The sequence below is a fragment of the Leuresthes tenuis genome, unplaced genomic scaffold (genome assembly GCF_036924035.1).
Source record: "Leuresthes tenuis unplaced genomic scaffold, fLeuTen1.0.hap1 SCAF_14, whole genome shotgun sequence".
In the NCBI taxonomy this organism is placed as follows: Eukaryota; Metazoa; Chordata; class Actinopteri; order Atheriniformes; family Atherinopsidae; genus Leuresthes; species Leuresthes tenuis.
The window spans coordinates 32,861,622-32,887,058 of record NW_027325368.1 but is presented as its reverse complement, the minus strand read 5'-3'; the positions used below and the strand labels follow the sequence as shown (position 1 = coordinate 32,887,058).

The window sequence follows — 25,437 nt, the reverse complement described above, 5'->3', positions numbered from 1 at the left end:
TCTCTGCCTCACCAACAGTCGGACAAAATGTTTCCCCTACACCAAACACCAACTTCAGATCCTTTGCCCAGCAATGTAGGTGGTGAGGAAAATGTTTCACGGGGTCGAAGTTTGCATCGAGGAGTTAGCAGGCGTGGTAGGGCTGGAGGGAACAAGGCTGGGAGTAATGTGGGTGTTCTGTCTTTTTATCAAGCTCGCCAAGTGAACGCTGTGTTTTCTGACATGGTGCCTTCACAAAGTGTCTGCGATCGCGCAGCCAGTAGCTTGACAAATCTTGATGGACATGTCAGACACGGTCGAAGTGTAAGTGGGAGAGCTGGGGGAAAACGTAGTGGCGCACTTTATGCGCATAGCCGCAGCCATGCTGCGTCTGTTCACTCAACCAAGCGCGTGTTAGCACACTTGGTGGAGACATGACAGGAGTGGCACAAGGGGTGCATTTAGAGGCAGAGCCAAGTCAGCCAACATGCGTCTCACTAAGCCAGGTTATGGAAATGCAGGCTTTGAGAATTTTACTGATGAGGTGGTGTACCAAAATTGGATAAAGCTATTGGTTAATTTTTCGGCCATTTATTAGAAATAATTCACAGTGTTGGTTTACTCTTTGCTATTTCCCTGAACATTTTGCTTTGTATAGCACATTGAATATATAATATTTAATATAGCACAGAGATTAATAGGGGCATATTTGGGAAAAAGGCTGCATTTCATCATTGAAACATGAACATTTCTTAAAATTCTATAATCCAAGATGGCCGCCACCCCATGACTCCTAATATGCAAATTAGGTGTGTAAATTTGCTTCCTACATAAACTTTGGGTCATCCTTAACATTTCTCTAATTTAAAGAAAGTCTCTATCTCTTATCAGTTTTAAGATATAGCCTTTTGAAATTTAATTGTCAAAATCAAGGATTTTAGAAAAAAACCTCTGTTCCTTAAAGGGTTAAGGGGATGGGGGACCCTTGTGCGCTGCTTGTGCAGAGGGCCCAGAATTTGGTTCTACGCCCCTGAGAACTAATATCTGTGTGTGGAGTGCATCTTCTTATACAGCTCCTGTGTAAGAGACGAACATACGATATAGCTGACGCCCATGCTATTAAAGCCACCGCACAGTCCCAATATTAGGTTTAATATCGAGCAGTTCATCATGCGCATTAGATGACGTCTCCTGAAAAATTACTTATCGGGTACACCCACAACTTAAGTGTTCATGCGCGCTGACGTTCGTCGAGTTTTCATACTCCCCATTGCACATGAAGGCCGCGAGAGATAGGAGATGGAGAGGTAGAGGATGGACGACGGAGATAGGAAGAGGGTGGTAGATAGAAAACCCTACTAACGTCAACGTTGTAAACCCGTTTACCAGAGACTTAATGCTAATGTAATCACGTTGACGCTGGAGTTCAAGTAAAATGAAAGCTGTTTTTGTAATTAAAATGTGAGTACACGAACAATTCGTCGAGTGAGTTGCCAGTTAGGTTGACGTAAACACAAAAAGGCTTATCTGTGTTTTTGACCGTGCATTCAGATCGTATTGTAATCTTCGGATGAGCGTTTCATGGTAAACGTTTGTGGACCAGCACAGGGAAAACTCCCGCACCTCAGCTGAACCGTTCGGGTTCTGGCTACAGTATAATAGCGGAGGGAAAATCACAAAACTGTCAAAATGAAATTTACGGAACATCTGTCAGCTCACATCACGCCAGAATGGAGAAAACAGTACATCCAGTATGAGGTAAGTTAGCTTCATGTTAAACCTACCCACTGCTAGTCATTAGCTAGCATACTCGCTAAATAAACAGACAGACCAAAGGTTTTCATATCAGTTGTTTATTTTCAGAACCATTAGTTGGAGAAGACTGCCTTATCGATCACTCTTTCGTCGTTAAATAACAAGAAGAGATGAAGTCCTTCAGTTGACTTGGTCGCTAATTAAGCGATAGCACCCCACCGTAGTTAGCTAGCAAACTAGACAGCTAGGCTTGTTTTGTTGCACTGCAGGTTCCTCCGCGGTGTCATCGAGCTGTTATGCCCGGTTACAGAGCCGTTTGTTTAATCTCAGGCTGATTGTAATCTGTTTAGGAGACAAAAAACTTGTGGCTGGGTTAGTATTTATTGAATTAATTCTTCTTTTTGCCCGTTGACCCCTCTATCTGTCTTAAAACAGCTGACCGAGCTCTGGATCATGCAAGTGTTTGGGATCTGGTGTTTCAGGTTAGATAAAGTGTTGCTGATAGCTCAATCTGCAACCTTTGATCCAGGAATGATGTTAAAATCTAGATCCATTTTCTTTATAGTGCCCTGGTTTGAACACATGACTGATGCTGTTTAAAGGAGATCAAATATCTGTTTTAAAAAAACTGCGTTTAAGCTGGTGTCTTTATATGTCCTGGACCGTTACCTTGGTATTGCAGTGCAGTCCCTTATATATTTGCACAACAAAAATCTAGTGCTGAATCAGAGAGAATAATGTTAATTAGAAATTTTTCCAAAATCTGTTTCTAACTTGCATTTTAATTCTTAACTCAGCTGGTGTACGTGCTAGACAAATCTATTAATAAAAATGTGTGCAAGATATTTTCTTTGTATGATAGAACTCCATTTTTTGTTCATTTTGTTGAGATGCTTAAAACTGGTCATATATTTAAACTGTTTCAACACAAGGGTCACTGGGACCAGTGTTTACTAAATATGAAAGAATACTTTCTGTTTGATTACTATTGCTTTGGTATTGTTTTACTAAGCTTATACAATAACTTATTTCTGTCCACAGTTGCATTATGTTTTCACCAAGAACTTGTCTTGATTAAAAGAGATTTTAACCACTACATAAAAACTACTCCAGCATAGCCCAGAGATTCTCAGTGGGGTTAAGGTCTGGACTCTGAAGAGGCCAAGGCGTGTGAGAATGATGCTCACTGGACCGCAATTTGAGCCCAATGAGTCTTGGCATTTTCACCTTGAAATGTTCCTGTGCCATTAGGGAAGAAGAATACCTTCAGATAGGTCAAATAGGTGCCACAGAAATGGCCAACCACATCATTACAACTGTTAGCACAAACATATAAAATAAAACAATCTAGGGCTTGCTGATCTCAAAACAGTGATACATGAGAGCTATGTACGTTTATTAATTGGTTGGCTGTGATCATCATTCAGTTATCATCTATTGTGTTGAAAACAAATTTCGTGTTAACCCCAGAACAATACCATATAGATCAGAAAATGCAAATGGCTAGTATGGCAGAGCGACTATCAATCTTGAAATTTAACGTTTCAAAGTTCTGGGAAGTTTTATTTTGGCGGTTAATTGAATTTGAATTTAGTTTATAAATAAGGTCTTCAAAAAAATGAAAACAAGGTCATCTGCGTTAAACAGATATTGTTATGGATTCCGTCTCACAATAATGCACCTGTTTTCTGTGATGGATAAGGCTAACCCTAACCTCTATCACTGTAGCACACTTTTACCATTGAAGCCTGGGTACAATAGTGTGGATGTTTAGCTCAGTTTGAGTCAACATGGCAGTAAGAGACTGGTAGCAAACTGTTCAGAGGAAATATGTCATAATTTATGAAAACCTTAACATGGGTGTACCTTTGGTCCCCAGATTCAAAGCAGGTCTCAAGAGGTGGACAGGTAGCCCAAGGCCTACCTTCTGCACCTGCAGACCTCCACAGGTTTGCAAGACTGGCTTTTATGATCACAGACACTCCAATAACTGTGGTTTTCCCAACACATCGACCAACGCACCTCAACATATTTAATTAGAAAAGACCAATAAATTGATGTGGTTTTCAAGGTCACTGAGTAATTGTGTTAAACAATCACGACCACATTTTTTACCAGAGTGAACATGATTTTAGCTCAATCGATTTAGCAGGTCTAATATGAAAGATTACTAGAAGTTTTGGTTATTTTCTTGTTATTACAGCTGACTACCTAAATACACTGAATGACCAGGTTTGTCCATCAATAGATTTTTTCCCTTTCCCTGATGCCACAGGCATATTCCAAGATCAATATGCAATAATTCATTAATCTTAAATTGTAAAAGAGTAGTTCAAGGAGCATAAGACATTATTTTCATACATGGAATGGCCACCACAGAGAATCTGTGAAATATGCTGGAGAAGTCTTAATACAGTGGCTGAACTCTCCCCTGATCAGTATAAGATCTTGAGAAAAAATGCATTAACCTATGGACAAAAAAAGAATGTTGTCATAGTGTATCAAATTATGCTCACGCACATATCTATGTAGATTATTTTCTTATACGTTTCACATGGAATCTATCTCTTAATGCTCTTGCAGTGTTCAGATACAGACCAGATGTGAACTGTTGTTTCACCCTTCTGTAAATTTGGCCTTTTGCCCAGTTAGTTTTAGTCCTGTGAAGATGAGGGAGCTTGGCTTGTGAGATTTTCAAAGCCACGCTGTCCGGGGCTGTTAAATGCCCTCAATGTTTTCTTGCGGCAGCTGTGTTTAGCTAAGACACATAGCAGGACAGTTTGATAAACAAAGTTGTACCCCAGAGCTGTCATATTGTGCTTGTGGAAGCGGACACAGTCAGCTTTTTTGGTTTTATGCTTGCCTATTTTATTTCAAGCAAGCAATGTTTAATTACAATTTTGTCTGTCAATAGCATTCTATCTACTACTGTGCTACTGTACTTTCCTGTTTTTGCATTTTATCTGCAGAAATGTTGACATAATCTGGTTCAATCTGCAAGAAAAGAGACATCAGTTTTGCTTTACTTAAGTTTATTAATATTTTGATACTTGACAAAAGTCATCTCAAGTCATTTTAAGGATACAGTCTAATTACATTTGTAGTATAATCCAATTAGAGACTTATACTCTGACACTTTGGCCACATATAAAACTGTGATGGAAACAGCGTTTTTTTTATCTGGGACATTCCTAGCATGACTATCAAATAGGAAGTATATAAGTCCCTCTGTGTGACTCAGCAGACTCATCGATTGGCTAAAAACACTGCTGTATGATTCATGGCTGTATTTCTCAGAGTTTGTGATAAATAGTTTTTACTGGAATAAATACTGCAAAAAAAGTTTAATATATTTTCTTCCTTTTTTTAAATTACTTATTCATCAAATGGTTGATTCAACGTGACTGTGCATTTACATATTGGTGCCCTGATTTAGTCTTATCCTTTTTTATATTCAAAATATGTTTTTATTGAACAAGAAACTTCATTATTGTAATTATGGTCATTACTGTATAAACTGAGTAATTGTGTCACCTCTTTTTGAACAAACTCCGTCTCTGTTCTGAAACGTATCTGATCTGTTTGTACTTGAGGTAGCATACAATTTCTTTCAAAACTAGAATAAGAATTTTACTTGGCTTGCTGAACCCAGAAAATTATAGCTCTCCACAGAAGCAGAAGCTTCAGTGGTTGTTGAAGCCAACTGCTTCATGTTTATCATTATTTATTCATGAACTCTTTCTGTTCTAGAGCTTTTTTTATTGCACTTGTCAGCCTTAAAGTACAAAAAATGTAATTTAACAATTGAGATTTTCTGTACTAATAATGAGGCTTTTTATATGTTCAAATTGAAAGTACTGAATTTTGGTTTATTTTAGCTTTGAATATATAACAGTTTTGTTTCTGTTGATTACCTCGCTTCATCTGTCTCAGTACGTCTTTTCCTAAAATTGCATGAGATCGTGAAAAATTTGTAAGGAATTATTTATTTATTTATTATTTTTTATTACGGTCTTTAGTAAATACAACTGCAGAATTAAGAACAGTTTACTTGACTTTTATTGAGCTGCAACACTGGTTGGCTGCAGTAAAACTGTACCTGTTCCAAAGATGTATGACAAAAATGTATTAGATACTTTGCCCTGTGCATTCTTGCGTTGTTTCTTACAGGCTATACAAACATGGTAATGTGGTGAAAATAGGCAGTTATTTCTCTACCAAACTTGTTGATATATGAAAAATAATTTAGTAATTACCATTTAGCATGGTTATTGTCCATCAATGTTGTGGCTGTAAGAAATTTTGGGGTGCCATTCCTTTCCTTGTAAATGATGGGCTATTGTATCCTATGATAAAGGAGAATAAAGAAGGAGGCATTGAAGCTCCCTCTTTCAGAATTTAGAGAATTCCTCCAGAACTTATCATGACTGCTACTTTAGGGTAGGTTCTCTCAGTTAGGAACCTTCCGAAGAGGGGAGAAAAAGTAACTGAACCACACCCAGGGTATTAACCTTGTTAGGGAACAAAAATAAGGGTAAGTGGAAAACTTGGTAAAACTGTCCCTAATTCTTTACATTTTTACTTTCCTGTTTGCTATACATGTATGCATAGAGGCTTGCACTTGAGTAGAAATAAAATAGTAGGTTGTATTAATAATATAGCTGTTTATCTAATTTACAATAGATGTACGATACTTTAAGTAAAGCAGCTCAAGGATTATGACTACTATACTGTGAGCTGCAGCATCTCTTTGTGCTGTGATTTTTGTGTGGTATTGGTCTTTTGTTTCTTCCATAAATATGACCTTTTTATTTTTTTCTTAATAGAAACAAAGTCATTGAAAATCCAAGCTGCAGCTACCAGAAATCACGAGAAGTTGGTTTGCTGATGATAGCTAGTTTCTGGTTCTGTGAGGAATAGAAAAGCTGATGGCAAGACGAGAATGAATCAACAATCATGTTTGTACTTGCAAGAACAGTATGAGTCAGCAGATATTTATTGAAGGACATCTTCATTACTAATGAACTTAAACTTAGGCACTCATTTTTATTATCTTTGCCCTTTTGTCTTGATTTTGATTGTAGAAACAAATATAAAGATGGGACTGAGGACATCATGCTCTCAATTACCAGCTGTGTTGCATATTCAGGGAGCTGCAACAGATAGCTTTTACTTGAAGTTTTAATTTCTTATATTTGTGTTGTTATTTAAAAGAACAAGTGGAAGATGTTGTCATAGCTTGCAAAAAGTTTGTTGCAAATTTGCTGCAGATCAAATTATTTTGTCACTACATTGTGTGGAACATTTTACAACAAGCCAGTGCAGTCTGGGAACCATCAGGCACAGTCTGATGACAACTTGCTTTCATATGCTGTGCTGGTTGGCTTACTTGGCCATTATGCAGTGTTCCACTTTCTACACTGGAGGCTGCTGACTCCAGAGGCTTATTTATTAGAAGACACCTGACACCTTGTCTGGTCCTGTGGCCCTATTGGTGTTGATCTTCTTCAGGGTAGAACTCATGATTTACTGAAGCTGTATTCCGGCTCCTCACAAGTCTCTGAAGGTCTTTGTGCAAGACGTGGTAACTGGTTTACTGGAAGGCTACTCCAGGAAAGAGAGCCATAAAGGGAGGAAGAAGTCATCGGGAGAAATGCCACAGAGACCCACAGAACGTTACTTTCTGTATAAGGCTGATGACCACCCAGATTGTGTTGTATGTTCTGATCGAACCTGGCCTACAGGCCGCCGTCAGACAATACAGGTGTAGGCAGTGTGGGGTGGGTCTTTATGTGATACCATACAATGAGAGGTATCACACCATTTAAAAAAAAAACTACAATGTCACCTGGATGGATAGGCATAGGCCTATTTTGACCTCTGCAGGCAAACGTGAGGTTAACGCTCATGTGCATTTTTTTCAGCCATTTATTAGACATAATTTACAGTGTTGGTTTATTTGCTATTTCCCTGAACATTTTGCTTTGTATAGCACATTGAATATAAAATATTGAATATTTCACAGAGATTAATAGGGGCATATTTGGGGGAAAAGGCTGCATTTCATCATTGAAACATGAACATTTCATAAAAATTCTATAATCCAAGATGGCTGCCACCCCATGACGTCATAATATGCAAATTAGGTGTGGAAATTTGCTTCCTACATAAACTTTGAGTCATCCTCAACATTTCTCTAATTTACAGAAAGTCTCTATCTCTTATCAGTTTTAAGATATAGCCTTTTGAAATTTATTTGTCAAAATCAAGGATTTTAGAAAAAACTCTTTGCTAGGGATTCTAGAATTTATCAAAGCTACCTTCAGTGTGAACTGGGGAGTCACGGTGGTCGATGCCGCGGCACGTCTCAGCGGGCGGAGGTTAGTGTGCACAATGCCACCTCGAGCCATCAGGGGTCTGAGAGAAGCAGCAGGGAGAGGCAGCGGACTGGGCTCTAACCTCAGCCTGGGAGAAAAGTATTGGTCTGTATTGGTGGCAGGCCCAGCAGTGCAGAGACCATTTGCAGGCCGGGAGACAACATCATCTCGGAGGCACCAGCTGGAGGGCTTGGAGCTACAGCTCGTATCCAGGGACTTCTGAGTTGCAGTGAGCATCTGACAGTAGAGGAATAACAAAAACCCTCACATCGGAGGCGAGGATCAGACATGCAGGAAGATGACAGGTAGGCCTTGGTTTTCACCAGCACACTGCCCCGTTTCCCTGGTTTTCTTTGCCGCTACTTCCAGGGAGGAGGTGAGCTGGGATATCCGATAGCAAGGGAGGGAGACTTTCGGTCCAATCCGCCGGAACGTGTCTGCTCAGTTCCGTCTCAGCAGAGACTCGAATGTTGAGTAGAGTTTGGCGATCATAAACAAGTAGAGCCGAAACATTCGGACAGCAGTCTGTCAGGTTAAGGTGTCAGGCTGAGTGGGGTCACGGCTGACCTGCTGGTTGCTGATCTTGTAGTCCGTCATGGTCCTGATGCCTTTCCACATTTTACATGGGTTGTTGTAAATGGTAAATGGACTTGTACTTGTATAGCGCTTTTCTAACTGACCACTCAAAACGCTTCACTACATGCCGCATTCACCCCAGTCACACACATTCATACAGCACGTCTTAACTACGTGCTTTTTCTAATCATTCATACACATTTATACCCCACTGGGAGGCAACGTGGGGTTCAGTGTCTTGCCCAAGGACTCTTCGACATGTAACCCGGGGAAGCCAGAGTCCAACCACCGACCTTCCGATTGATGGGCAACTGCTCTTCCTCCTGAGCTACAGCCGCCACACTCATTGAAATGGTCCTCAATGTGGTGTTTGTACCGGAACTCAGTCAGTTGGATGCGCTTTTTTAGTGCTTTCTGGGCCCTGCTATAAGTAAACCTGTCTCAAGATCAGTAGGCAGCATCCTGGGCTTTAAGCAGGTACTATTGCTGTACTATCTACTAGAGTTGTCACGATACCAAAATAAGTAACCACGATACTACACCAGACAAAGTATCATGGTTCTGGGTGTTATCGCAATACCGCAGCCTTTTTTTCTTATTATTTTTATGAACTGCAATGTATTTGTACAAATTATAAATACTTATTAATTACATTTGTTGTTATGTGCATGATAAACATAATACTAATATAAATAATCGACTTAGCAAAGTGGATAACAAATCCACTGTCTTTTAAAAAAATCTATTTGACAATTAATACTTCTCCAACATAATAAAACATAGAGAAGAAAATACAATAAATAGGAACTGTATTTTCTAGGTGCTTTAACATATTTTAACTCTTCAGTCTTCAGCCTGTACACGAAGCATATAGCCTAATATTAGCCAATTAGAAAATCAACAGGAAATACTAACCTAGTATTCGACATATAAATCTGGGTGACGACACTGCAGGTGTTTTATGAGGTTGGATGTGTTGCCTCCTTTGGTTCCTATAGCTTGGTGGTAGCACCTGCACAGTGGACGGCCATCGTGTATTGCTTTACCGTCTGCGCCTTGTTTAAACCCAGAATAGTTCCAAATGTGGCTTTTGGGGGTTGTTTTTAGTGGTGCCACTAGCACGCTGCGGCAGACTCGCCACTCGGGCCAAGCGCTTCTGCCATGGTGAGTGTATGTGGTTTCGCGTTTGTGACCGTTGTGTGCACGTCTGGGCGAGACAGAACTTTAGCGGAACAAAGCGGAGCTGTCTACATGGAGTTCGTTCTTGCCGTCAGAAACACACGAACAGCCAATCGGCTAACAGACGGGCGGACCCAGCCTATCATATCCTGGAGGCCACCAGTAACAGGAAAACAGCCAATCATTCAGCAGCTGTGTAGTTCGGTTGCCGTGTGGGTTTTTTTGGGAGCAAGCAGTAAGAAGCCGGGAGGAGAGTCGAGGCGGCCGCTGTGTAGCGGAAACTGGCACTGTTAGTATAGTAATCGACGGTAGTACCGTCGTGTAGAATTTCTAGTATAGTAGGAACCGTAACGATTTGGCACCGTGGGGTACCGTTGGTACCATGGGTATCGTGCAACCCTACTGTCTACCCATGGCTTCTCATTAGGAATCACTGTGATCGTATTTGTGGTTAGGACAGCATCAGTGCAGAAGTTAATATAGGACAGCACAGATGATGTGAATTCCTCAAGATCAGCGCCCTGCTTGATCACTCCCCAGTTAGTGTGCTCAAAATAGTCTTGTAAGGCTGAAGAAGCTTCCTCAGTCCAAACCTGTATGGTTCTGGTGGTGGGTTTAGTCCTGCAGATAAGAGGTTTGTAGGCAGGGATGAGCTCCACAGAGATATGATCTGACATGCCAAAGTGAGGAGCTGCTGCAGCCTTGTATGCCCTTGGAATATTGCAATAACCCTGGTGTAGTGTGTAGCGTGCTGATGTAGGTGGGAAAGTTGATGAACTTGTGGAATTTGGGGAGCACAGCTTTTAATTCCACATGGTTGAAGTCCCCAGCCACGACCACAGCAGCCTCTGGATTCGTGTTCATGTTGCTGCTTATGCAGTACAGCTCCTCCAGCGCCAGCTTTGTTAGAAAACTACCTGCAAGTGTCTTCATCGAGTAGTATATGTTCAGTTATTGATGCTTCTCAACGGCACTTTTTCGTCTATGAATTGGAATACTAATGAACCAAGTGCTTTGTTTTCATTCGAATAGATGTGTGAAGCTGCTGTCTAGGATGTTTATTCCTGGTTGGAAAGCATGCTAGTTGGGTGCATTAATGTTTAGACCTTGAATACTAAAAATGCCATAACCTTTTTGCCTCACTTATGGACCCTTCATACAAACTGGACTGTGTTACCAGCAGAGATGGCTCCACAGCAATGGGCCATAAATTCAGACCTGCCACACAAGCTGTTTAATTTGCCAAACCAATAATTGGTCTTACTCTTTTCTAAATAACAAGATTTGCATATCCATGTTTGCAGGCAGAAAACCAGATATACAAAACTACAATTATACATTTAAAAAAAAAAAAAAGAAAAAAAAAAGTTCAAGGTTACCACAGTTTCAAGCAAATGTAGTTTATTTGATTTATTTGCTTATGGGATTATTTCTTAGTTGCAGGTAATTCGGTACAGCATCCTCACATCAGTATTATCTGACAAGTTGATACGACAGCAGTATAAAAAGTAAAACAACTTTGAGAGTTTTTTGTCAGTTTCAGGCATAGAAATTCAGATTGAAACCTCTGTCTTTGGTTATGTATTTCATGTATATGAAACAGTTTGAGTACCCTAGTAATAAAAATAATTACTCAGTTTCAGAGAGAAACTGCTGGTTTAGCTTTTAGTTTGGAAAATTTTTGAATCACAAATGACATCACTGTTCTTCTAAAAACGTTTCTCCTAGGCCTGGGACGATATATTATCCCACAAATTATTGCCGATATACGATATTATTGTCAAAATTATAACATATCATAATAATGCACACCCTTTCAAGTACAATAAACTTTTATTTCTGTGTTTTTCACCATTGTAATTGTAATTTCAAGAACGTTTAAATATCCTAAATAGATAAAACAAGCAAAAAACAATGGACAAAAATAAAATGGACTCCGTCTCTGTTAGCAAAAATTGCACTTGAATTGCATTTCTTTTGCGATGTAGCAACTACACTTTCTGTGAGCTCACACCATTTTGCTCTGTTCCGTTTATATTTGCTTTGTCGACCAAACGCCTCAGTGAGTGTTGACTGTCGGGACGAAGGCTCGGCATCTCAAGGTGCAGTTTTTTTCTCCAGCTGGGAAAACTGGGTCGGTCGGGTGTTTATGCTTTAGGTGGGCATGCAAGTTTGTGGTTTTGCCTTTTTTTTTTGCCACCATATTTGAACAAATTCGGCACACTGGCTTGCCGGTGTTGATGGGCTCATTCGGTTTGAAGCCGAATTATTCCCACATGGAGGCTGTGGCATTTGGCTTTGCAATCATCTTTTTTCCTCGTGTTGCTCCGCACGAGGCTCAGTTGCTGCACTCTGTAAGTGTAGCCAATGCTAGAGGCCCAGCCTCCCCCCACAGAGATAAAGATGACTGACAAGAGGGTTCAATTAATTCATTCCGCTATGGAACAAACGCGCCTAAGTGCTGAGACCGAGCACAGAGTGAATCCTCTTGTCATCCAGCCTGCTTGGAGGCGAGAGACCAGGAAAACAAACATGCAAGCACATGGCAATGCACAGGCCGGCAAAATTATTGAGTTCATTTGAATTTATCGTGCAATTAATTGATTTATTGATTATCGGCCCAGGCCTAGTTTCTCCACTTCTTGAGATTTTCGTTGCCTTTTTTGTACTTTTTAATGCAGTGTCCTTGTAGACTTGACAAAAAACAGTTTCCTTCAGATCTCATTTTTACTGAATTAACATTGTGCTTTGTATAGGAGCCATTAGTAACAGAAATTAGGGAAAACCTTGAGATATGAGGCTTCTACATGGCACAAATGCAAACATAATGCAGTTATGACACAAATAATCCTTTTGACAGTTTGGTGTCAACATATGAAGTGTTTGTCTACTTGTAGATAGGGGTTATGCAAAAGTGAGAAAATCTGAGAATGAGAGAAAGGAATGTATTAAAAAGATTATCAGAAAGCAAGGGACTTGGCTTGTTTGAGTGATAGAGTAAGTTGTTAAGAAAATGAATCGTCTATATTTGCAGTGAATTGTTTTAGTGCAACAGTCTGTCAATGGTGATAACCACAGGCTATCTCTGATAGATCCAAACAAAGGTGTGTGATAGGAGAGGTTCTGTCCTTTACTCAGTTGAGCAAGAAGTTAAGAGTAGAGAGGGGGCACTAGAGTTATTTGACAAGGAGAGCGTGAAGGATAAAGTACAGAAGTAGGGTAATCTGTGAGGATAACTAATGATGCCCTCCTTACTGTTGTTTTGTTTTGGAAACTTGCAACTAAGCACATGCTGAGCCAGTTCACTACACACAAACATCCTATGGGCCTGAGGAAAATTATGGGAAAGTTTTTTTTTTTCTTCTTCTGGTTAGCAACTAGAATCTGTATTTTTCATGCTTATGCCAGCACAACATCAGAAGAAGCAGTAGTGGATTTAGCACTATCTGTTATTGTTATATTAAATGAAGGCATGGAGGGAAGGTCTGTCTTATGTGCAATTTAAACAGGTCCATTATAAAAATACAATCAAATACAAATACAATCAGTTTTTAGTTCTTGTACAGCACCAAAACAAGTTCCAAGGCTTAGAGGTCATTGTAGCTCACTCTAAGGCTAAATCCAAATAATTAATCTCCACAGAAGACAGAGCTTATACTTTGCTTGACAAGCACCATAATAGGAACACCATGCCGATACTGGGTAAGAACTTAATTTGCTCTTAAAACCTTCTTTGTAATATGGATGGTGTTTTTGAAACACTGACTGACTGACCACTGTACTATCTATCCTTGGAGCAAGAGTGGTTAAAAGAGGGTGACCGTCTTGTTGTCATCTCAGTATTTACTGAGGCTCAATGAGTGCTGTCTGCTCACCCTCTCTACAGCAATTACCAGCGTCAGCACCTATTGCAGATTAACTAGCACACTGTGTGACGGGCACTGAGAGGCTGCATCAAATTCATATTTTCTTTTACAGGACAGGACCTCCAACTACTATAAAAAGGCTATATAGACTACAGTATATATATATATATATATATATATATATATATATATATATATATATATATATATACACACCTCAGAAGTATGAATATGTCGTGATCTGTTGAGGTTTCTTTTTTTTTTTGTGTGTCTGCAGGCTTTCAAAGAGATGTTATACGCTGCTCAGGACCAGGCCCCATCTGTTGAAGGTAATATAGATATTTATATGCACACACTGACTATATTATTCTTCTGCTATGTTACAGAAATCCATGGAGATTACAAAATTTATCAAGAATTGCTTTCCAGTCATTAGGACAGTAATATTGCAAATACATCATATGAAACCATTTCAGTGTTTGCAGTGGTTGGGTGTATTCTGAATTTTCAGTTTGTTCAGGGCTTATAAAGAAGCCATGGTAAGGTTGTTTTTTTTTTAGTATTAAAGTGACTTATTGAAGCTTTGAGTTCACCCAAACACAAGTCTGCATGTCTCATCTGTTCTTCATCTGACCAGTTCACTGAGATTGCTGGAGATTAAGCCAGTAAAGGTTAAATCAAGAATAGTACTTTTTATTGAAGTAGTCAAGTGACAAAAAAGACACTAGTAGACTATTATGCATGCCAGTAGCTATGAATTGTTTGAGGATTGAGTGATGGATTGTTTGATGTATTTGAGGAATTTTGAGGTGTGGGCAGAATTAAACCCATCCTACTCAGAGATACGCACAGTATTTACAATTTTTTGACCAGTCATAAATCAAGATTGTGTTAACAGGTCATACTTTTACCCATTCTTTCTAATTAAGTAACCATCTCATGAATAGAAACTTGACACTGTACTGAGTAAGTGTCTTACAGGATGGCTACTGTGCAATTTAGGCTTTCAGTTTCCTCAACCAATTACCTCATTCAACATATTTATGTAGCTCTGTTTATTGTGTCAGCATAATGTTTTCTAACACAAATCGATGTGGTAATACATTGTATAGCTGAAAATAAAAGAAGAGTTCTTCAATTTACCATGTATTCTTGTGTTTTAATATATTTTGATCAGAATACTTTTTTTGGGTGGCATATTATATTGGATAAAATACATCCAACATTAGTGATGGTGTTGCAAAAATTAGTTGGTGTTCTAGGATTAACCCCTTAACAGTCGGGCCATTTTTCCTTGCAACTCCTAAAAAGAGCATACCCAAAATAAATTGAAAGCTGTTCTTGAATCACATGGAGTAGAGGGCTGCTTGAGATCTCTTTTGAAAGAGAACACTCTGAATTTTCACCCACAACCGTCAGAATCTCGCTAAGTGCTACTGTCACAGAGTAATATGAGCTTGAATACAGTGAAAGAGATGGAATTTTATGTCTGCCAAATTTTTCTTCCCAAATATGTATCTTAAAAGTGACTTTAACATAGGGCTGCGGACTGAAAAACAGAATGGGACTACAGCCTGAAGTCTTACCTAGTCCCACTTCAAATTTGACTGTAATACAACAAAAAATTAGTATTTTGTACAGGTTTTTCCAAGGATAGAACCAGGCCTGCCAAAGCTGTGCCAAAACTGTGCCATTTGAAGAGCCTTGGGGAAAAAAGGCTGCTATTCCTGAACGCTTCAACATACAGTCATGATCTTGGGCTTTAATGAAAGGTTACACTTGGGACTGTCTTATGCCACATCCAGATCCTTTGTCAGTATTACTGACAAAGAGTAACAGAAGCACAAACACATTTTGTCTATAACCAGAGCTTTGTGCATACAATAAAAGTCCTAAATGGTCTAAATGCAATTAGTTTATATACATAAATAATGACATAGCAAACAACACTGAACACCATTTGCAATTTGTATAGGCATTATTTGCTGTGGGCAACATGCCAATCATTGTAGCAGTCTCTGTCTAGCACTAAGTATAGGGGCACATTTCATGTTGCACACGTCACAGGAGTCTTGGTCTGGCAGTGTCTGCACCTGATATGTGTAGTCGTTTGTGATGGCTGGCAAGAAATGGCCCAGGCTCAACTGAGGTGGTAGACCCCTCTCTGCCAACTCCAAGGCTAAGGTCTCCCTGTATGCCTTCTGGTGCGAAGGAACCTCACCTCAGTTTCTGCCATGTTTTGTGCAAGATGCACAAAAGCAATGTCCATGAAGTGGTAGAAGAACGTCTACTTCTGTGTCTTGTGCAAGACCTTGTTGTATCTTATCAGGCCATCTGATAGGTCAACCACCCACCCCCCCATGTACTTAAAAAGACAGTTGGAAAAACAAAAAAGAATCGTATCAAAATATGTCCAGTATACAAATTATTACATGTTAGAACAAGTAAGATGCCATTCAAAAGTTTAAAGACCGGAGCTTTTACAGTATCACGGTGTGGCTAATACATGCATGCTAACTGAAGTTATGATCAAGAACGTGCAGAAAAATATGCATCTTATGGAAATTTTGAAAGTTTGCCGCCACAGACTATGTGTCTTTGTGGGTGTAAGACTAACTATTTTACCGGAGTACATTAACTGGACCCTTGCCAACGTAACAGGAGCGTTTTTTTGTTGGAGTTGATCTTTTCTTAGAATACTGTGAGGCTTCATAGGTGACTGACATTTTTTTGTGTTTGCGACTGGTTTTACAGACGTGTTGACTGTCCACAGTTCTGATTGTATCCTGGATTGCCATACATCACTGGAATCGCAAGACCCTCAGTTTTCCAACAGTACATAACATATTTAGGTATATATAAAGGGGGGCTGAGGAAAACCCCAGATTTGCCCTGAAGTATGCAACATCTCGCCGGTGGGACATAAAAACGTTAAGGGATTAAACCTGCCTATCCCAGCTGCAATCATGCAAGCGATAGGGTACACCCTGGATAGGTCGCCAGTCTACCACAGAGAGTACCCAGAGAGAACTTGTGCATCCACAGGGAGAACATGCAAACTGCAGCAGCGCGTGTCGATGACGTCATCCCAGCAGACGAGTGTGTAGAAAAGCCCCCCCGATATCCGCCAATAACAACAACACAGGAGCTATGAGCTAACAGTGCAATAGTACGCGTTCATTCATTCATTCGTCTTAAAGTATTGGTGAAATAAAGACAGATAATGTCTTATTAGAGGCTGCATTGTCTAAGCCCCGTTCACTACGTTATATGGATCTCGAGGAATCCAAATATCTTTCGAAGGACGCCGACTTTCACCAAACTGTTCTTGGTGAGTAGATAAATGTATGCCCAAAAAAAAGGTCTAGGTTTAAAAATACCGGAGTTCCCCTTTAACTAGCAGTCATGGTTTTTAAGAATGCACTGCTGTCTGATAAAAATTTCTCTTTCATGTCTGTGTTTGCATTTTGGTTGTACTTTGACTGTGATGAGATTAGTTTACATGCACAGCTTTAAGGCTGAAGCTGCTCTGACATGAAAGTTTTTGTCAGACATTAATATTTGTGATCCACAGATGACAATCTACAGATGCATGCAGAAGCTGCTAATATTTTGCTATCCGCAAATACTTCTTCTTGTATGTACAAAAATACCCAACAATTTGCAAATATGTATAAGTTGCTCTGTAAAGATTTTGACATTTGTATTATCCATCAGTCAGGTTTTGCACATTTGTTTCTTTCTGTGAATTTGCGGATGACGTATTTGCGACTTTGCTCCTATACTCTTGTTAGATTATGGATTTTTCTCCAAGTGGTACTGCAGCTGACCTATTTATAATTATAGTTTATAATTACTGTGTTGTATGGAATTGGGGCACAGATTTTGACATGTCCTGTGTGACATTAAAATGATATTACGGTCCATGTTCTTGCAGTTTATCCATACATATAGTTTGTGGTCTGCAGACACCACAGACTATAGGTATGGCTTATTGACTGATTAAATGACAGTTTGTTGCATTTGTTCCACACAATCCCTTTGAGTTATGATAAAGAAGACTAATCACATGTTGCAATCTACTGGATACTGTGATTCACAGGCTGTTCTATTCTTACCTTCAGCCTTGAATGAATCCTCCTGACTGACACTGTCTGATATTTTGTATCATTTTCCACTCTATTTCAGCTTAATTGAATATTAACATTGTGAGTTGCTTTCTAACTCATGCAGGCATGGGTGACTACAGTAAAGTGGCAAAATGTTTAATAGTCTATACATTAGTCTGCCAGAGATGCAACAAAACTCTCATTCACCCCCTCTAAATTAGATTGTTTTGAAGGGCTTTTGATTTCCTCCTCTGCTCGATCAAGTTTCTAACTTTGAAACACTAAGGATCTTGTGTGTCTAAAAGTTAATCAGCACACTTTGAAAAACTCAAGTTCAAGGTTTGAGCAAACCTTAGATAAATCTTATATTTAATTTTGTTATAAGAAAACAAAGAAGAGACATTTCCGTTTGTTTATAGAAAGATTTTTGTAGTCTTTATTCTCTGTTCTTATTCTCTTTCTCCCTATCTTCATTTGACTTTATTTGCTACTGGGTTTTGCTTTATTAGCTTTCAGGCAGTAATGGATGCAGTGGTTATTGATTTGTAGAACCTCACGCTATCATTTTCAAGATACTTAAAGTTTTCTTCAAATAGATTGATAAGCATAAGGACAGCATTTATTGTAAATAAATGCTGAGGGATTGCCTTTCCAATGTTTTTATTTTCTCATGTTTCTCGTTTCTTCAGGGATTTAGAAATGAGTGGTTTTAATGGACAAATTTAAGGCCTGTTTAAAATCCTTCAGTCTGAATGGGTTAAAGGAGCTTCCACATTGGCTACAAGCTTTAGGTGTGCAGCTGCTGCATGGTTGAAATGTCCGAGTAAGAGTTAAAAAGGGTGTTGTTAAAAATATAATAAATAAACGTCAAATGGAAAGTATAGCTTGTTACTCAGAGGCAGACATGTCATAATTATAATAATGATAATAATCGTAATGATCATGATGACATGAGCAGAGACAGAAGGAGAAAAGAGCAGAATAAGGCTAAAAAGGGATAAGGAGATTACTGTTGTCAGACTGTGGTGGCTGTGTCTGACTGGTGTGTTTGTGCTCTTGTTAAATAGGGAAGTTGTGGAGGGTGTGATTGACACACTCAAGTTAAGTTATTTTGGCATCTTTTTTTTAAAAGCAGCCAGTCTGAAACATAGTGATTCACTCAGTCTGCGCAGTCTAACTCAAAACCACCTGCCTGGACTGTTGTCTAGTTCTTCTTGGTGTGACAAAATTCAAGTTACAAGTTTCCTTGCGGGGAGTCTGCTATCCCTTCCTTGTTTCTCTGAGGTTCAGCAGAGTCGCATTGAGACAATCATCAGAGGAATGAAGCTGACCACCTGCTGCCTAGACCCCTTCCCAACTACCATACATCTCCTTTCTCAGCCCAATCATCCATCAGGCTGTTAACCTTTCACTTCAAATCGCCCATGTTCCACCTGCTCTCAAAGCCGCTGTCATTCATCCCCACCTGAAGAAACCCTCTCTGGACCTGGACAACCTTGCAAACTACACTATTTCAAACCTCCCCTTTCTATCCAAGGTACTTGAGAAAACAGTTGCCATACAGCTTCTGGACCACCTCAGTCATAACAACGTGTTTGAAAAATTTCAGTCAATCTTCCGTTCAGCTCACAGTACCGAAACAGCTCCGCTCAGGGTGACAAACGACCTTCTGATGACTGCTGACTCAGGGTCACCATCACTCCTCATCCTCCTCGACCTGACAGCAGCCTTCGATACTGTGGACCACACCATCCTCCTTGAGTGTCTTCATAACATCACTCAACTGACAGACCACACACTGCATGGTTTAAGTCCTATCTGTCAGATAGGACTGAACATGTCTCGCTCAGAGGATGTGAGTCCAGGTCGCTCCGTGTCACCTGTGGCGTTCCTCAGGGTTCAGTCCTTGCCCCCATTCTCTTCACCATCTACATGCTTCCCCTCGGTCAAATCATCAGAAAACACGGACTCCTCTTCCACTGTTATGCTGATGACACACAACTATACATCAAAACCGACCCAGAGCCCTCCACAGCCCTGTCATCCCTCACCTCCTGCCTTGAGGAAATCAAGGCATGGATGAACAATAACTCAATTCAACTGAACAGCAATAAAACAGAAACACTTCACTTCTCATTGGTACCCCACATCAGGGTCACTCCTCACCCATATCCCAACTTACTTTTGACAGACAGATCATTCCTCTCTCCTCCTCAGCAACAAACCTGGGAGTTCGGCTGGACCCCCACCTGACCTTCAACGACCATATAAAACACCTGTGCAAAACCTCATTCTACCTTCTCCGCAACATTTCAAAACTCCGTTCCACTCTATCCCTCCCAGCAGCAGAACAACTGGTCCAGGCCTTCATTTCCGCAAGACTTCCACTGTAACAGGCTCTTCATCGGGATACCTGGAAAACCATCCAGAAACTGCAGTATATTCAGAACAGCACTGCCAGGATCCTGATGAGAGCCCATAAGCACGAGCACATCACCCCCATCCTTCAATCACTGCACTGGCTCCTCGTCTCATTCCGGAACAACTACAAACTTCTGCTACTCATCCATAAATGCATCCATGGACATGCACCCGCATACCTCCAAGAACTTATTACCCTACAGTCCACCACCCGCACCCTCAGATCCACAAAAACCATGCTCTTCCATGTCCCCAGTACCAGGCTCTCCACCATGGGGGACAGAGCCTTCTGCTCAGCCACACCACGCCTCTGGAACAGCCTCCCTACCCAGCTGAGGGCTATTCAGAGCCAAGACTCTTTTAAAACAGGCCTAAAAACCTTTTTATTCAGAAAGGCATATGATTGCTGATTTTTAACCTTGTCCTAACTTGTAGCACTTTGAGATCTTCTCGATGAAAAGTGCATCACAAATTGAATTTATTATTATTATTAAAATATGAAAAATTTTTGTTCAATTAAAATTTACCAGAATCTATCCTTGCCTGAAATCTGAAAAAAATTTATTTGATACATTCTCAGACCTGTTTAAGCAAACAGAGAATACATATACAATTGTTTTAGATTATGTAGGTTCAAACATTTGCTCTTTTGTAATTGACTATTCATCAACGCAAAAACATTAATGATGATAATTTTATATTGGTGTGTAAGATTTCTAGAAACGCTTTCTGATCTCAAGAGATTACATTATTTCAAAGCTAATTGATTTCCTTTGTTTTGGCCACATAATTATCACACAAGCTCTGAAAAACTGTCAGGTTCTTTAGTTTCCTGCAGTTGACCAGCACTTGTTTGTTTGTCCAAATTACTTACTGACAGTGGACAAAATGTCATTTTCTGTTGATAAGATCTTTAAATGGACAAGAAGACGGCTATCGGGGGTCTTATAGAGGGCTTATATGACGTCTACTGGGATGACGTCATCGACGTGCGCCGCTGCAGCAAGCTTTCATTGCTGATTCATGGATGTTCATTACTTTGTAAAAACTTTTCTGCCTGACAGCTATGTTAGAAGGCAGTTTAAGGACGTATTCTTCCTTTTATTTTAAGTTTTTAACATAGTTAGTAGAATGGAATAGAAAATACTTTATTCATCCCCCAGGGGAAATTCAAAAAGTGTGTGGGGGAAAAAAAAAAAAATTTATATAGAAAATATACAATATAAAAAAACAAGTGTATGCGAGGTTGAAAAATGTCTCTGTTACAGACCTTGAACTCGACAATACTCTCTTGTAATATGAAACATAGTGCATGTGAACTTTCACCTATCACTAAATATTTAGATTCCTCTTTTCAGAGTGCATCATAGCACAGAAACAGCACTGGTGAAAGTTACCAATGATCTCCTGTTAGCCTCTGATAGCGGACTTGTTTCTGTGCTTATCCTGTTGGATCTCAGTGCTGCATTTGATACGATCGATCACAGCATTCTGTTACAGAGACTTGAACATGTTATTGGGATTAAAGGAACTGCATTAGGCTGGTTTAAGTCATATTTATCTGATAGATTCCAGTTTGTTCTTGTAAATGAAGAATCTTCCTCACACATTGGAATAAGTCATGGAGTTCCTCAGGGTTCTGTGCTTGCACCAATTCTTTTTACTTTATACATGCTTCCATTAGGTAACATTATCAGACAGCATGGCATAAATTTCCATTGTTATGCTGATGATACTCATCTGTACTTATCTATGAAACCAGATGAAACCAATAGGTTGGTCAGACTACAAGCCTGTCTTAAAGACATAAAGACCTGGATGACTCAGAACTGTCTGCTTCTAAATTCAGACAAAACTGAAGTCGTTATCTTTGGACCTGAGCGCTTCAGGGAGAAATTGTCTAGTTATATAGTAACTCTAGATGGTATTTCCTTGGCTTCTAGTTCTACAGTGAGGAACCTTGGAGTTATTTTTGACCAGAATTGATCATTTGAAGCACATATAAAACTGGTTTCTAGGACTGCCTTCTTTCACCTTCGTAATATTGCTAAAATCAGGAACATCCTGTCTCAGGGTGATGCAGACAAACTAGTTCATGCATTTGTTACTTCAAGATTGGACTACTGTAATTCCTTATTATTGGGCTGTCCCACATATTCACTGAAAAGCCTCCAGCTGATCCAAAATGCTGCAGCCAGAGTTCTGATGAGAACTAACAGGAGAGATCATGTTTCTCCAGTTTTAGCTTCTCTTCATTGGCTCCCTGTTAAATTCAGAATAGAATTTAAGATTCTTCTCCTCACATATAAAGCTCTAAATGACCGAGCTCCATCATATCTTAAAGATCTCATTGTAAGATATTTTCCTAACAGAGCACTTCGCTCCCAAACTGCAGGTTTACTTGTTGTTCCCAGAGTTTCTAAAAGTAGAATGGGAGGTAGAGCCTTCAGTTATTAGGCTCCTGTCTTGTGGAAGAATTCAGACCGCCCTCCTGGTTCATATGTGAGAATCATGTTCTTTGACCTCTCCAGTGCCTTCAGCACCATATGGCCTCCCATACTGAAAGACAAGCTTCTAGGTATGGGTGTGGCCCCCTCCCTGACATTGTGGATCTGATTGCCAGACCACAGTATGTCAGGATGGGTAAATGTGTTTCTGGAACATTGGAATGCAGTACTGGGGCTCCGCAGGGTACTGTTTTTTATAAAGCTCTTAATGACCGAGCTCCATCATATCTTAAAGATCTCATTGTAAGATATTTTCCTAACAGAGCACTTTGCTCCCAAACGGCAGGTTTAGTTGTTGTTCCCAGAGTTTCTAAAAGTAGAATGGGAGGCAGAGCCTTCAGTTATCAGGCCCCTCTCTTGTGGAATAAGCTGCCAGTAAATGTCCGGGAAGCAGACACCCTTTCCACTTTTAAGATTAGGCTTAAAACTTTCCTTTTCGATAAAGCTTATAGTTGGAGATGGCTCAGGTAATCCTGAAACATCCCATACTTAAGCTGCTATAGGCTTAGACTGCTGGGGGACCTCATCTGTCACACCTGTCCCCGTTTTGCTCTCTTTTTTCCCCTGTTTAATTTCTCAAATGATATTTTGTACATGTGACATTATTGTGGTTATTAACTTGTGTTTCCCTGTTCCAACAGGTATCCTTTGAATGGCTTTATGGTGTTTTCCCCCCTCTTTTCCCTCTTTTCTGTCTTCTCAAACCCCAGCTGGTCGAGGCGGATGGCCACCCTTCCTGAGTCTGGTTCTGCCAGAGGTTTCTTCCTGTTAAAAGGGAGTCGTTCCTTTCCATAGTCGCCACAGGCACGCTCAGGACGGGAGATTGGACTGAAGACAAGTTTCGGTGCAATCTGTTGGTTTCCTTAGCTACGATATTATTTTTTGAATTGGCTCTATATGAATGAATTGGATTATTTTGAAATCAATTAGTTGGATTTCATTGGATTATGATTACAATGAACTGAATTCCAATTGGCTTGAATTGGACTATATTATTTAAGTGCCTTGAGATGACAATTGTTGTAATTTGGTGTGGTGGTCCTGAACTGAATTGAATTTTCAATATTTTTTTTTGTATGTGATAGGGATTTTGTGTTTTAATACTTTCTATATCTAATCCAAACACTGCATATCATAAATTCCGGACTATAGAGCGCATATAAACCTGAATATAAGCCGCACCCTCTAATTTTAAAATGAAAATGAATTTTGTACTTTTATTGGCCGCACCGGATTATAAGTCAACTATTGTCCACATAGTAGTATGAGATATTTACACAGAAAGATATTGCACATGAGGATTTTTAAACTTTAAAAAAAAAAAAAGCTGCATCATCTGCATTTCTTCTTTTGTTTTCAATGTTGAGGGTGAGTACAAATGACCAATTTACAATAATTTAGCAGTGTGTGTTTGATTTATTGTACAATTTCATTGGACCACTGTGAACTATTCGTTAATTCTATTGGTCTAATATTACGAGGTAAAATGTTTTTGGCGGCATAAGAAAAAAGAAAAAAACATATATTAGCCGCACCGTATTATAAGCCGCGGTGCTCAAAGCCTGGGAAAAATGTAGTGGCTTATAGTCCGGAATTTACAGTAGTTTTTAAGCATATTCTAATCACGATTGATTCAGTGTTGTAACATCAACTGTTACAACTGCATGTGAGCTGACATTTTTTTTTTTTTTTTTCAACCAGTGTTATGTTTTTAAAATGCTTCTTTTTCCACAAACCTATAGTAAAAATGGCGTGTATGTTAATTATGAATACAAAAACTAAAAAAAAAAATGATGCAACTCAGAGATGCAGCTGGTGCTGATGAGATTTTTCTTACATAAACTTTGTATTCCATCTACCTTTAAAGAAGCTATGTGCAGAATCCATGTAATAGTTGCACATTGATTAAGATCATGTCAATTTTTTTCAGTTGCCTCAGTCTTCTAAATTAGGACTTCACAAAATACATCAAATTATTTTCTATTTTTACCTGTGTACGTTTTCTTTTTTCATTTACTATTTTTTTTACGAGTTGAATCAATATTTGTTCTTTTAGGGTTTAACTTTGAAGTAAATGAAGAAAATTGTAATTTGTGTTTGTTAGATAATTGCATGGTTTCTACACCGACATTCAGCATATCACCACGGTAAAGGAGAATAGTTGACAAATGCATAATGTGTACAGATATACAGCAGAAAATTTTAAGAGTTGTGGAGGGTGGAAGTCCTGCTGCTCCATCTGCTGGTAAGAGAACAGAGTAGAGTTTTGACACATTAGTCAGCTCTACAAGCACACATAGAGTAGTTTATCTATACTACTTCTATACTGCTCCCTCTCCTGCCATACCCTGTCCTTTCTGCCCCCTTTGATTTCACATTTAAAAAATAATCCTAATTGTTTTCACAACAGTCGCAGATGAGGATACAGTCAAGAGGTACTATGCCAAGTTTGAGGAGAAGTTCTTCCAGACATGTGAAAAAGAGCTCGCCAAAATCAACACCTTCTATTCTGGTAATTACTTCAACTGATAACACTGCTCCACATTGAAGTTGTCACTATACTAGAATTGAAAACTCTATTCCAACACCCAGGAGGAAAATACTCAGTACGTGTTACCTTTTCAAAAGCACGTTGAGAAAAAAGACAAATTAGGAGGTATTAATTGTT

The 25,437-nt window shown here is 39.4% G+C and overlaps 1 protein-coding gene across 4 annotated transcripts in view; it reads left to right on the top strand.

Moving 5' to 3' along the window:
- Positions 1–1,145: 1,145 nt before the first annotated feature.
- LOC140268578 (xenotropic and polytropic retrovirus receptor 1 homolog) overlaps positions 1,146–25,437 on the top strand; it is a 53,405-nt gene continuing 29,113 nt past the window's right edge. Inside the window, exons 1-4 of one of the 4 annotated variants that reach the window (XM_072363499.1) lie at positions 1,155–1,440; positions 1,531–1,737; positions 14,010–14,061; positions 25,180–25,281. In XM_072363499.1, coding sequence (XP_072219600.1) covers positions 1,669–1,737; positions 14,010–14,061; positions 25,180–25,281 — 223 coding nt within the window. In that variant the 5' untranslated portion in view covers positions 1,155–1,440; positions 1,531–1,668. Of the gene's footprint in view, positions 1,738–14,009; positions 14,062–25,179; positions 25,282–25,437 lie in introns of all 4 variants that reach the window. The other 3 variants (XM_072363498.1, XM_072363500.1, XM_072363497.1) reach the window with 3 other exon arrangements.